This window comes from Eschrichtius robustus, chromosome 3 (assembly GCF_028021215.1).
Source record: "Eschrichtius robustus isolate mEscRob2 chromosome 3, mEscRob2.pri, whole genome shotgun sequence".
Classification (NCBI taxonomy): domain Eukaryota; kingdom Metazoa; phylum Chordata; class Mammalia; order Artiodactyla; family Eschrichtiidae; genus Eschrichtius; species Eschrichtius robustus.
This window is the reverse complement of record NC_090826.1, coordinates 32,619,503-32,631,313: the sequence shown is the minus strand read 5'-3', so window position 1 is coordinate 32,631,313 and position 11,811 is coordinate 32,619,503. Positions and strand designations below refer to the sequence as shown.

Here is an 11,811-nt window from a genome sequence, read left to right as displayed (position 1 = left end):
TTCAGGCATCTGTGGACCAGAGAACAAGTCCCCAAAAGGCAGTTCCAACCCCTCTGCCTCAGGGCTGCAACCAAACCTGGAACCTCTCTGATCTGTACCTTCCATTCAGCACAAAGCAGGGCACACAGGCTGTCTCACTAAAATCTGGTTGGCTGAGTCACTCAGTAATTTCAGCCAGAAGCTGTTCTATGTACTGAGTTTGCAAAGCTAGTAAGAGGTAGTTGCTGCCTTCAAAGGTGTCCTGCATGCATCTTGGAGCTAACATATGCAAAACTAAGGGTGTCATCTTCCTTCCCTTTTCTCTCAACCCATACATCAACTCACACCTGGTGTCCCACGCTCCAAACACATTGAACTGCTTGCACATCTCACATCCCTCTGCTGGGATTTCAACAGTGAGTAGTTTGGTGTTCTTAGACCACAGGGGTGGGAGAGAAAGATAGCAGGTAATCAGGCTGCTGCTTGTAGACCAGACCTTGAATGCCAGTTAGAGCATTCTAGATGTATTGGTTGCTACCCCAAGTTACTTTCCTTGGTCTAAATAGAATGCCCCTATAGTTTAGCTCTTCCTCTTCTACTGAAGGAAGTCTGCATAGAAGAGGACACAAGGCTTATATGTCCATCATCTTGGCTAGAGATGCAGCTGCAAGCAAAGTTCCCATTTTACAGATGAGTAAACAGAGGCTTCAAAGAACTTGGCTCTACAGCTAGCGAGTAGCAAAGCAAGGGCTTGAAAGAAGTTTCCAGACTCCAAATCTCCATTCTTTCCTCTACTAGTACAGCTGCTACACAGTGTTTTGTGTGTGGTATTAGGGAGGGGAATCTCAGCCCTGGCCTGGTCCTGGGGAAAAATTCTCTTTGCCACCCATACCAGGGGCTAAGTTTGTTCTACTTGCCTCTCCTGGCCTAATCCCTTCCCTAGATACTCTATCTTCTTAAACCCTCACAACAATCCTGTGAGGTATCACCATCCCTTCATTTTACAGATGAGACCAAGGTTCAGAAAGGTTAAGCTTCAGGCTCCAAAATCCGGAGTCTTCACCACCTTGCTTCGCTGAGGTTTAGGAACACCGAGCTGATGAAACGGGCCAAAAGGTGATGAAGCGGGTGCCAGGGACCAGCCCCAGTTCAGGGCTCAGGGCCACCAGGTGGCGCGGTGGAGGTGCGGCTGCCCCCAGCTACCTTATTCCCCGCGGGCCAGACGCACCAGAACCAAGAGGGGCGAGCCCAGGGAAGCAGGCTCGTGGGGCGGGGAGTAGTTCTCTTCCCCAGCCCAGAATCTGCAAGGAGCGCGGTTCTCTTTCGGTCTCTAGGGGACAACCCGGGCCTCGCTAAAGAGTCACGCCCCCACCAGGCGACCGCCGGGCTACATCAGCTCGCCGCCTGCTCTGCGCTCCCCAGTGTGCAATTTATTTCGAGGGGTACAGGGAATAGAATAGAGTGAGAGAGAGGGTAGCTTGGAGGGGTGGGGCTGGGACTCCACCGCCCCCACCTGTCGACCGGGAGGGGCGGGGAGGGGCGGGGCTTGTCCCGTAGGGCCCGCCCCCGGTCCCTGAGCCCCGGGCGCGCGACGAGATATAAGGCAGCCGGGAAACAATGCGCCTGCATCTCGCGCTCCCGCGCCGCCGGGCCGCCGTGCGCGAGCGAGGGCGGGAGCGCGCGCGGGAGGGGGCGAGCTCCTGAGTGTGGTCCGCGCGCTCGGTGGCGCGCATGTGCATGTGTGCGGGCTGCCGGGCTGCCCCGAGCCGGCGGGGAGCCGGTCCGCTCCAGGCGGTCGGCGGCGGGAGCGAGGTGAGGCTGCGGGCGGCCGGGGAACGGGCGCGGGTCCCGGGGAACGGGCTGCAGGCTGCCTTCTGGGCACAGCGCGCCCCCGCCCGGCCCGGCCGGGCCCTGGGAGCTGCGCTCCGGGCGGCGCTGGCAAAGTTTGCTTTGAACTCGCTCCCTGCAGCCTAGTCCGCGCGCTGTGACCGGCTTCCCTGGGCACGCTGACCCGCGGCCGGGCTGCCGGGTCGCGAGGGAAGGGCGCGGGCTCCAAGCCGAGAGATTGGAGAGGGACGAGAGCCTGGCAGCCAGCTGTGCTGGGGGACGGGGGGACGCCTCCCTCCCCGGGCCCGCACCCGGGTCAGCACGTCCCCCTTCCCTCCCGCAGGGAGCGGACATGGACTTCGACTCGTACCAGCACTATTTCTACGACTATGACTGCGGGGAGGATTTCTACCGCTCCACGGCGCCCAGCGAGGACATCTGGAAGAAATTCGAGCTGGTGCCGTCGCCCCCCACGTCGCCGCCCTGGGGCTCCGGTCCCGGCGCCGGGGACCCGGCCCCCGGAATTGGCCCTCCAGAGCCGTGGCCCGGAGGGGGCGCCGGGGACGAGGCAGAATCCCGGGGTCACTCGAAAGCTTGGGGCAGGAACTACGCCTCCATCATCCGCCGTGACTGCATGTGGAGCGGCTTCTCGGCCCGGGAACGGCTGGAGAGAGCGGTGAGCGACCGGCTCGCTGCTGGCGCGCCCCGGGGGAACCCGCCCAAGGCGCCCGCCGCCCTGGACTGCGCTCCCAGCCTCGAAGCCGGCAACCCGGCGCCCGCTGCCCCCTGTCCGCTGGGCGAGCCCAAGACCCAGGCCTGCTCGGGGTCCGAGAGCCCAAGCGACTCGGGTAAGGACAGCCCTGGGCCATCAAAGAGGGGGGCACCCCATGGGTGGCCAAACCTCTGCCGCTGAGGTCAGGCACTGGGTCTGCGCAAGCCCTTCCGCCACCTCCCCTTCCTGTGGCTGAAGCTGCCGGTGTAGCCCCCAGCGGTGTCTGTCTGGCACGTGGGTGTGTTAGTAAACAGTTTGAAGAAGTGGCGTGGGAGCCAGCGTCCCTTTGATGATGATTGGAGCCCCAGGGGACAAGGGAGACTGGGAGACAGGCTGAGGCTTGGCGCTTAGGAGGACAATACGGGGATTGGACCGTAGGGGATTTCTGTCCTCCTAAGGCTGGAAAGGGTCCCTTAAGTGTCACTCCAGGCTTGAATTTTTTTTTTTTTTTCCTGTCTCTTTCTCTGGGGAACTCACTCCCCTGAGGAGAGAAGAAGCTGAGGAGTCTTTGTGCAAAGCCAAAGCCTTCATCCTTTCAAAAACCTGGTCTCCTGCCTGGTTTACTTTCAAAAGACAATAATGGCTCCTCTTGCACCCCTACCCCTTACCATGTGTGCATCCACACCATCACCCATGAGACAGGTAGCGGAGGAATGACCACTCCCCATTAACAGATGGAAAACATGAGGCTTAGAAATAGGAAATCACCAGAAGTGAACCCCAGCTTCCTGCCATCCAGCCAGCCTCTTTTGCTCAATCCTCCATCCCAACCAGGCACTCCTCTGAGGTTTAGAGGAACTTCGTGGTAGCTTATCTGAGAAGTGGTACATCTTGCCTTTTTGCTCTGGCCTGATGTGGGAAGGTGTTCCTCTAGGTCCCGCCCAATTCATCTGAGGGCTTTCAGCTGCTTCATTTGTATTCAGCACATGTTGGCTGGCCCCTACTTTGTGCTAAGCTCTGGGCTTGGTGCTGGGGTCACAGATACAGAGCTCCAGGTTCCCCTTCCCTATCCTTGAAGGCAAGTGTAAACCTCACTGAGGACAGCCTGCTGCATCCTGTGCCACCAGACTATGTTGTTCTTAGCCTAACCTCTTCTCAGAAGTGCCCATGAGAAATACTGGGGAGGGTTTTTTATAGGGTGCAAACTGAGGCTCGCATCGGGAAAATCAGGACTGAAACCTCACTGTAGCTTTTAAGAATAACTTACATGACCATTTAGAGGGAACTGGGGAATGGGTATGGAGGTTGTCATACACTTGAAGGTAAAAATAAGGATAACAAGAACCATTAAAAGTCAATTTTTTCGGTCCACTGTGTTAAGGTCATTTTAACCTGCTTGCTTTCTACACCAAGACCTTCTGTTTGTTTAATGGCTGGAATGGGAACTTTGAGATCAAGAAAACAATAAAGATGTATCTCTACAAAGGCTGTTGGAGTGGTAGAATGGAAAGAGCATTGTTTTGGGAGTCTGGAGATCTTAGTTTGAGATCCAGAACGTTACAAAGGTGATGTGTGGACTTGGCTGAACTGGGTGTCAGTTTCTCCCTTTGCACATGGAGTATGACCTGATTGTCCAGCCGAGGACACTTCCTTGTCTGGGTAGAGTTAGACACTACTCTCCAAAAAGGAGAATCGTGTTGTACCTTATTTCTTCCTTAGGCAGAGCCTTCCGCAGCTATGAGGTTTAACCCTGAAATATTAAAGGTTTGGGATGTGGGGAAGCCTCCTGATTCATTTTCTCACCTGCCCTTTAACCTGAACCTGTTTGCGAGCTCCTGGTTCACTCATAGGCCACATGGTCCAGAACAAAATGCAACAGATTGCAAACAATGAGGGGGGTGGGAAGAGTGACTGACGGCAAAGCTCAGCCAATAGGGGCCAGGGGCTGGGTAAGACAGCCTTCAAAACACCGCTTAGCCAGCCAATCACAGGCCTTGGGGGCAGGAGGGCTGAATGGTCAGGTTTTATTAATGGAGAAATAATGCGATTGTCCACACAATGGAAGCCTTTCTGACAAAGGGGCTCAAGCATCCTGATACGCAAAAGAGGCCGAGAACTGAGCTCTTCTGTTGTCAGGCTGAAATGCATTAAGATGGCCTTCTATGCGGGGGCTGGAAAACGTGTGGAGCAGGAAGGTTCTCCCCAAATTGTCCCTCTCCTGGTTGGGGTAACCTAAAAGACCTTGGAGCAAGGACATGGGGGCATGTCCAGGTGTTGCTAGTGTTTTGGCCCTTGTATCAGAACATTCCCATGCTGCTCAGTTCCTGCCCTGGCATAGGTAGCTTGGAAATGGTCGCTTGTACCTTTGTGAAGTTCCTGCAGCTTTTGCCGACCTGTGATTACAAATCCAACCCTCTTCTGGTCCAGGGAAGGGGGTGGGGCAGGCAACCTATAAATGATGGATGACTCTAGAAACCCATTGAACCCAGGAGCAAAATGCTGCTAAGGCAAACCCTTTCCCTCCCCTCTGGGTGAGGAGCGATGGGTTGTAGCCCTCCCTTCTCCGACTCTTCAGCTGAAAGGGGCGGCAGAATAGAGAGGTGGGGGAATAATAGGATTTATAACTTGTGAAAAGTAACAATTCCCAAGTGCAGGCTGTGCTGGGCAGGAACAAAGGGCAGCTCTGCCCACAGACCCCTCATTTACAATTCTGATGGGGCATGAAAGAGCCCGACTGGGGAAGATCTTTAGAGCTAAACTTTGTCCCAGGCTGATAGCTCTTTTTCTCCATCCCCTCAGTGGGGGAGGGGAGAGCCTGTGCAGACTGGGGGCTGTTGGCTTGGGTCTGCCTTTTGTTCTTATCTAAGCCTTGCTGTGCAAAGAGAAATTGGAGAATATTTTCCTTCTTGCTTATTTCACCTCCTTTCCTTCACACTGCCCTTAGCCTCATTACAGATGAATCAGCTGTCTTTCTCCTCCCTTGAATTTGTTTATATCTAAATTGGGAAAATGTCACCTCCTTTCCCAAACTCCAATATAGGGTCTGAGTATGTGTTTCTCATGGGGTGTGTTTCTTCTGTTGATCTCTCTTCTTGGACAGAGGGTGAAGAAATCGACGTTGTGACTGTGGAGAAGAGACAGTCCCTGGGTGTCCGGAAGCCGGTCACCATCACGGTGCGAGCAGACCCTTTGGACCCCTGCATGAAACACTTCCACATCTCCATCCATCAACAACAGCACAACTATGCCGCCCGTTTTCCTCCAGAAAGCTGCTCCCAAGGAGAGGCTCCAGGGCGAGGGCCCCAAGAAGAGGGTCTAGAGAGAGATGTACCAGAGGAAAAGGAAGATGAGGCAGATGAAGAAATTGTGAGCCCCCCGCCTGTAGAAAGAGAGCCTCCCCAGTCCTGCCACCCCAAACCTGTCAGTTCTGACACTGAGGACGTGACCAAGAGGAAGAACCACAACTTCCTGGAGCGCAAAAGACGGAATGACCTCCGTTCCAGGTTCTTGGCCCTGAGGGACCAGGTGCCCACCCTGGCCAGCTGCTCCAAGGCCCCCAAAGTAGTGATCCTGAGCAAGGCCTTGGAATACTTGCAAGCCCTAGTGGGAGCTGAGAAGAGGATGGCTACAGAGAAAAGGCAGCTCCGGTGTCGGCAGCAGCAACTGCAGAAAAGAATTGCGTACCTCAGTGGCTACTAACTGACCAAAAAGCCTGACTGCTCTGTCTTAACAAAGACCCGAATTTATTTTTTAACCTCCCCTATTCCCCATAGGAATTTGCACATTTTGGTTCCAGTGGGACAGCCTGGACAGTAGATCCCAGAATGCATTGCAGCTGGAGCACACACAAGAAGGGCTTGCATTCTTGGAAACCTTGCAGCCCAGCTCTCCCTCTGCCCTGACTCATGGGAGCGCTGTGGCTTCTCTGACGCCTTTGGCTTCTCAGGCGGACAGCTGACTGAGGAGCCTTGGGGTCTGCCTAGCTCACGAGCTCCGAAGAAAAGCCTGACAGATGCTATGCAACAGGTGGTGGACGTTGTCGGGGGGCTCCAGCCTGCATGAAATCTCACACTCCGGATGAGCTTTAGGCTGGGAAAGGATGCTCCCACTGGTGTCTCTGGGGTGACACTGGGACAGCTGGGCCTGGACACTCTCCCTGAGGCTCCTTTTTCCAGGAGACATACAAGCTGTCTTGGGTGAAGATGAGCTCGCAGACTTGATCAGCAGGGACCATTACCTCACTGTCAGACACTTTACAGTAGCTGAGGAGTTGGACACCTTTAATATATATATTCTGATGTTGAATGACACCCCTCCTCCCACCACTCTCCAGGCTGCGACCTTGAGAACATTTAAAGAGCTTGGCCTCTAGATTCTTTGTCTAAAAGCCCCCTGGGCCCTTTCCTCTGAGGGCAGAGACCATTCAGTCCTCACCAGGGACTTTTTTGTTTCCTTCTGCCTTTGTTATGCAATGGGCTCTAAGGCACCACCTTTCCCACAGGTCAGAAGTATTTCCCCGGGACACAGGGCAAAGTGTCCCAGACTGTGGCCTGGGGAAGGCTTGGAGTCCTGGCTGTAAACCTGTTCCCTGCCCAGGTGTTTTCCATCTTAGAATCTTCTCAAAGCAGATGTCAGGCACCTGAGGAGGGAGAACTGTACCACTTCCTCTTTCCCACCTCCCTCTCGTCTCAATCCCTTACTGATAAGTTTGAAGTTCTACTAGGACCATGCAAACCTGTCCTTCTCAGGCAACTCCAAGGAGCTTGCTGGCTCTGTAGCCACCCTTGGCCTTCTGCCAGCTTGACATGAGTCAGATCCTTTTCCCAGAATCTGGGCCTTACTGCAGTTCTTACTGGGAGAGGTGCTGGGACGCATCCAGTGCTCTGGAAGGCAGACTAGCTTCCTGGTGGGTTTTTAAGGAGCTTCTAGGAGCTCTGCTTAGTGGACCATGACGGATTTTTCCCCAGCTGGACTGAGCCTCTCCAAGTGGATTCCAGGCGCAGCCTCCATTCTGAGAAAGGCACCCAACCCAACAGGTGTCATGTGGGCAACCTCAGCAGCCCCTAAGCCTAGCCTGGAAGAAAGACCAGCCCCTCCAGAACTCTGCCCAGGGCAGCAGGTGCCTACTGGATGGGGGTTTGAAAGTAGGGGAAGGGAGGATGGTAGAGCGGTATACGTGGCTCTGGGAAGCCAGTTGCTACTTCCAAACCTATTATGCATGAGGGTCTGTTCCTGAGGTTGCTCCCTGGCCTCAGAGAACCCCAGTGGAAGTTTGGAAAAAGCCCCCCTACCTTCTGGAGCATGGTTTTTGGGAGCCAACTGACTTCTGGAACTGTCTTTGGAGAACAGTTGGGATGTAGGTTACTGATGTCTCACCTGAATAGCTTGTGTTTTATGAGCTGCTGTTGGGTATTATGCCGGGAGCAGTCTTCTTCTTTTTTTTAATACTGTATTTTTGTATGCCTTTTGCAAAGTGGTGTTAATTGTTTTTGTACAAGAAAAAAGCTCTGGGGCAATTCTCCTGTTGCAAGAGTCTGATTTATTTTAAAAGGCAGGTTTACCTGAAATTTTGTATTTAGTTGTGATTACTGATTGCCTGATTTTAAAATGTTGCCTTCTGGAACATCTTCTAATAAAAGATTTCTCAAACATGTCAGAGTGGGGGCAGAGCTTATGCCCACCGCATCCCCCGGAACCAAGGAAAATTGTTTCAGGGTAGCCACGAGTGATCTCTAATCATGTTGCTAACCTGGTCACTCCACTTTGGGTTCCTGAAATGCCATTTCAGACATGTCTAAACAATGTAGGTTCAGTACTCGGTAAGCACTCTTGTGAATTGCAGAGTGCTGAATTTGTATTTTAGAAGGCTTGAAATCCCAGGGTTCCACCATTTACTCATCCTGTGCTTTTAGCTTTACCTAAAAGCTAAAAGCCCTAGTTTCCTTACTTGTAAAGTGGGGATAAATGCTACTTCACAAGGGGTTGGCAGGCATTAAATGAAGGATAAACTTTTTTTTTTCTTTTTTCTTGTTTTTGGCCACACGGCTTGTGGGATCTTAGTTCCCTGACCAGGGATTGAACCTGTGGTCCCTGCAATGGAAGCGCAGAGTCCTAACCGCTGGACCGCCAGGGAAGTCGCTTGCAGGATATCTTTTTTAAAATTCTGTGAGAATTGGTGGTGTGATGTGATTTTTTTTTTTCTTTCTCCCTTGATTAATAAAGGAAAATGAAGGCTCCCTTTACCTCCCATAGTTCTCAGAAACTTGCCGTAAATGCAAGAGGGGAGAATTTATTTATTTATTTATTTATTTATTTATTTATTTATTTATTTATTTATATTATTTATTTATTTATGGCTGTGTTGGGTCTTCGTTTCTGTGCGAGGGCTTATCTCTAGCTGCGGCAAGCGGGGGCCACTCTTCATCGCGGTGCGCGGGCCTCTCACTATCGCGGCCTCTCCTGTTGCGGAGCGCAGGCTCAGTAGCCGTGGCTCATGGGCCTAGTTGCTCCGCGGCACGTGGGATCTTCCCAGACCAGGGCTCGAACCCGCGTCACCTGCATTGGCAGGCAGATTCTCAACCACTGCGCCACCAGGGAAGCCCAAGAGGGGAGAATTTATTAATAGCCATTCCTGATGGAGCACTGCCTATGTCTAAGCACCCTGCTCCTTCCTACACGTTATGCCACACCAACCACGTGCCAAGGTCTACAGAAGAGGGAACTGAGGTTCTAAGAGTGAAACATAACTGCCCAGCATTACACAGCTAGTAAGTAAATGAGTTCAAGGGATTTGAAACCAGCTCTGCCTATCTGTAGAGCCAGAGGTGTGAACCACTGCTTAATAATGATCAGCTTGTTTTGTTAGCATGGGGTGTGTGGAGGAAGTAGACAGGGGATTTCATCACTTAACTGCTTGTTGGAACTGTCTCTCCTTGGGGCCACTGTGCCTGCCACTTATTGGGATGAAGTGGAGCAAATGTTCCATGACCAGCCACTCTGCTGCATTTGTGGGCTGGGTAGATTTGTCTTGCCCCAGAGAGGCGCCTTCTGGGACTGTGAAAGGAAAAGAGTTGCTGTTCAGAAAGGCATGAGCATCATGGTGGGAGAAGGCCACTTTGTCTCATGTAATCCTGCTTTACAGCTGAGACCTGGATCGGTATTGCCCACCTGCACTCCTGCGAAGCCTGAGTTGAGTCCAAAAGCTACTATTGATGTAAATTCCTCCCATTTACAAAGTGACCCTCATCACAACCTGGTAAATGAGCAATATCTGTCACTTGGTACTGGAGCCCAGACAGGTTTTTTTTTTTTTTGACTGCACTGTGCGGGCTTTCAGGATGTTAGTTCCCCGACCAAGGATTGAACCCACACCCCCTGCAGTGGAAGCGCAGAGTCCTAACCACTGGACCACCAGGGAATTCCCCCAGACAGGTTTCTTGCTTAAGGTCACAGAACAGAATCCTAATCCGAAACCCAGTCTCCTGTCAGGTAAACTTCCCACTCCTCCCCCACCTCCCCTACGTCCCCAAACCCAGGGCATAAATAGCTGTTTGATAAAAACAGACTTGGGTCACTGGGATTCTTTCTTAAAACTCCATTTCCCTCTTTCAGTTACAGTCACTCTGTTCCCTGTGCATTCATCCTTCCACTTGTCGAGAAACTAGTTTGTAGGGATTCTCTCGCTTTACTAGACCTTGAAAGAATTCATGAGTCCTCAATAAAATCTTAGGGACTCCTAGGTACAGGCCCTGACGCTGATGCTGACGTTGTTTTACATACCTTAATTCTCACAATAACCTGGAGATCAGGGTGGTGTCAGCCCCATTTCACAGGCGAGCAAACTGAAGCTCAGAGACATTCAAGTCATTTGTCTGAGCCCAGGCAGCTAGTACCAACTGTCTGCCTCTAAGCTTCAGCTCCTTTGAGTCTGACTGTTGAGAAAGGAGTGGGAATAAAGCCATCTCCTGGGGGGAAGGGAGGGTGTTTCTGGAATGTGAAGTATTTTAAGCTCCTTCCTAGCTCACTTCTGCAGACTCCTACCTCTATCTTTGTCTGAAAATAGCCAGGAGATTATTCCTGGATTTCGGAGAACAATTTCTACAAATTAGGTTTTCCTCTGAATAGTACACCTAAGGGACTAAGTACACAACTCGGGGTTGTGGACGTAGACAATAAAGGACAGCTGAGAAGCCACATGTGGAGTGGAAAAGAAAGGCCATCCTCTCTGTTAGACAATCAAAGGCTAAACTAAGTGCTTAACTCCTGCCCCTATTGGCAGCTATTTTGGGGAACTGAGACAGGTTGAACTATCTCAAAAGTGCTGAATTTGTCTTAAGTGCCCCCTGGGGTCAGGACATTTCAGAATATGCACATTAGAAGGAGAAGGGGGTGATGGGGATGGCTTTGTTGATCTGGAAGGTGATAGGGAGTGTGAAAGAGGATTCTAAGGATAAGATAACCAGTTGGGAGGTGACTGATGACTGGGTGACTGGGGAGGGTACAGGGGAGGTCTGTAAATGTGTCAGCTGAAGTTCCATTGGGGTGTGGGCGTTTCTACTTTAAGCCCAGTGGACAGCTCTTCTTAATGTCTTTATTTAGAACTGCTGCCAAAGGGATCAACTGTATTAAGATTACCATTCTTTTGGAGAGCAAATCTAAATATGTCCTTAAAGTCTCTAATCAGGTGAGTTATTAAACAATTAGACTCAGTGCCAGGGGTCCAGTCGGTACCGGCCCAGGAAGTAAGTGTTGGATTGCCTCTAAACTTTGTGGGAAGCAGTATGGTTAAGTAGCCTCCCACACCCAACAGAGCTCCATTCCAAATCAGGCTCCGTATTTTCCAGCTTTGTGAGCTCGGACAAATTATTAACATCTCCCAGTCCCGGTTTCCACATCTGTAAAACAGGTATAAATCATAGTACCTGCTTCTTTGGGTTGTTGTGAGCAATATTAAGTGCTCAGTAAATGATTAGTATTATTTAAACCATCTAACAAGCCACACAGATCAGTCATATTTGGAAGGTGATAGAAGGGATTGGTAAAATAAGAAATCTTCCCAGAAGGAGTACTTAAAGTAATCTGAAATGGACATATTAATGTCTCAAGAGGCAATAAATCATCAGGGAAGGAGTAGACAGGATTTTGGGAGACTGAGATGAACAGAGGAGTAAAGGGGGGCAAAGACCTGAGCCTCTGACTGGTCCACAGCATCTCGTGACCCATGGCAGGCAGGAGCTGTGAGTCTGTGATGCTGTCGCACATAAGGGCCCTCCATTGGTCCTTACTGGGCACTG

At 51.6% G+C, this 11,811-nt stretch overlaps 1 protein-coding gene across 1 annotated transcript; it reads left to right on the top strand.

Moving 5' to 3' along the window:
* The first annotated feature begins 1,710 nt into the window (after nucleotides 1-1,710).
* On the top strand, nucleotides 1,711-6,217 carry MYCL (MYCL proto-oncogene, bHLH transcription factor). The gene is made up of 3 exons (XM_068537895.1): nucleotides 1,711-1,791; nucleotides 2,150-2,654; nucleotides 5,619-6,217. The coding sequence occupies exons 1-3, from the start codon at nucleotides 1,711-1,713 to the stop codon at nucleotides 6,215-6,217; spliced, it is 1,185 nt and encodes a 394-aa protein (XP_068393996.1).
* Nucleotides 6,218-11,811: the final 5,594 nt, after the last annotated feature.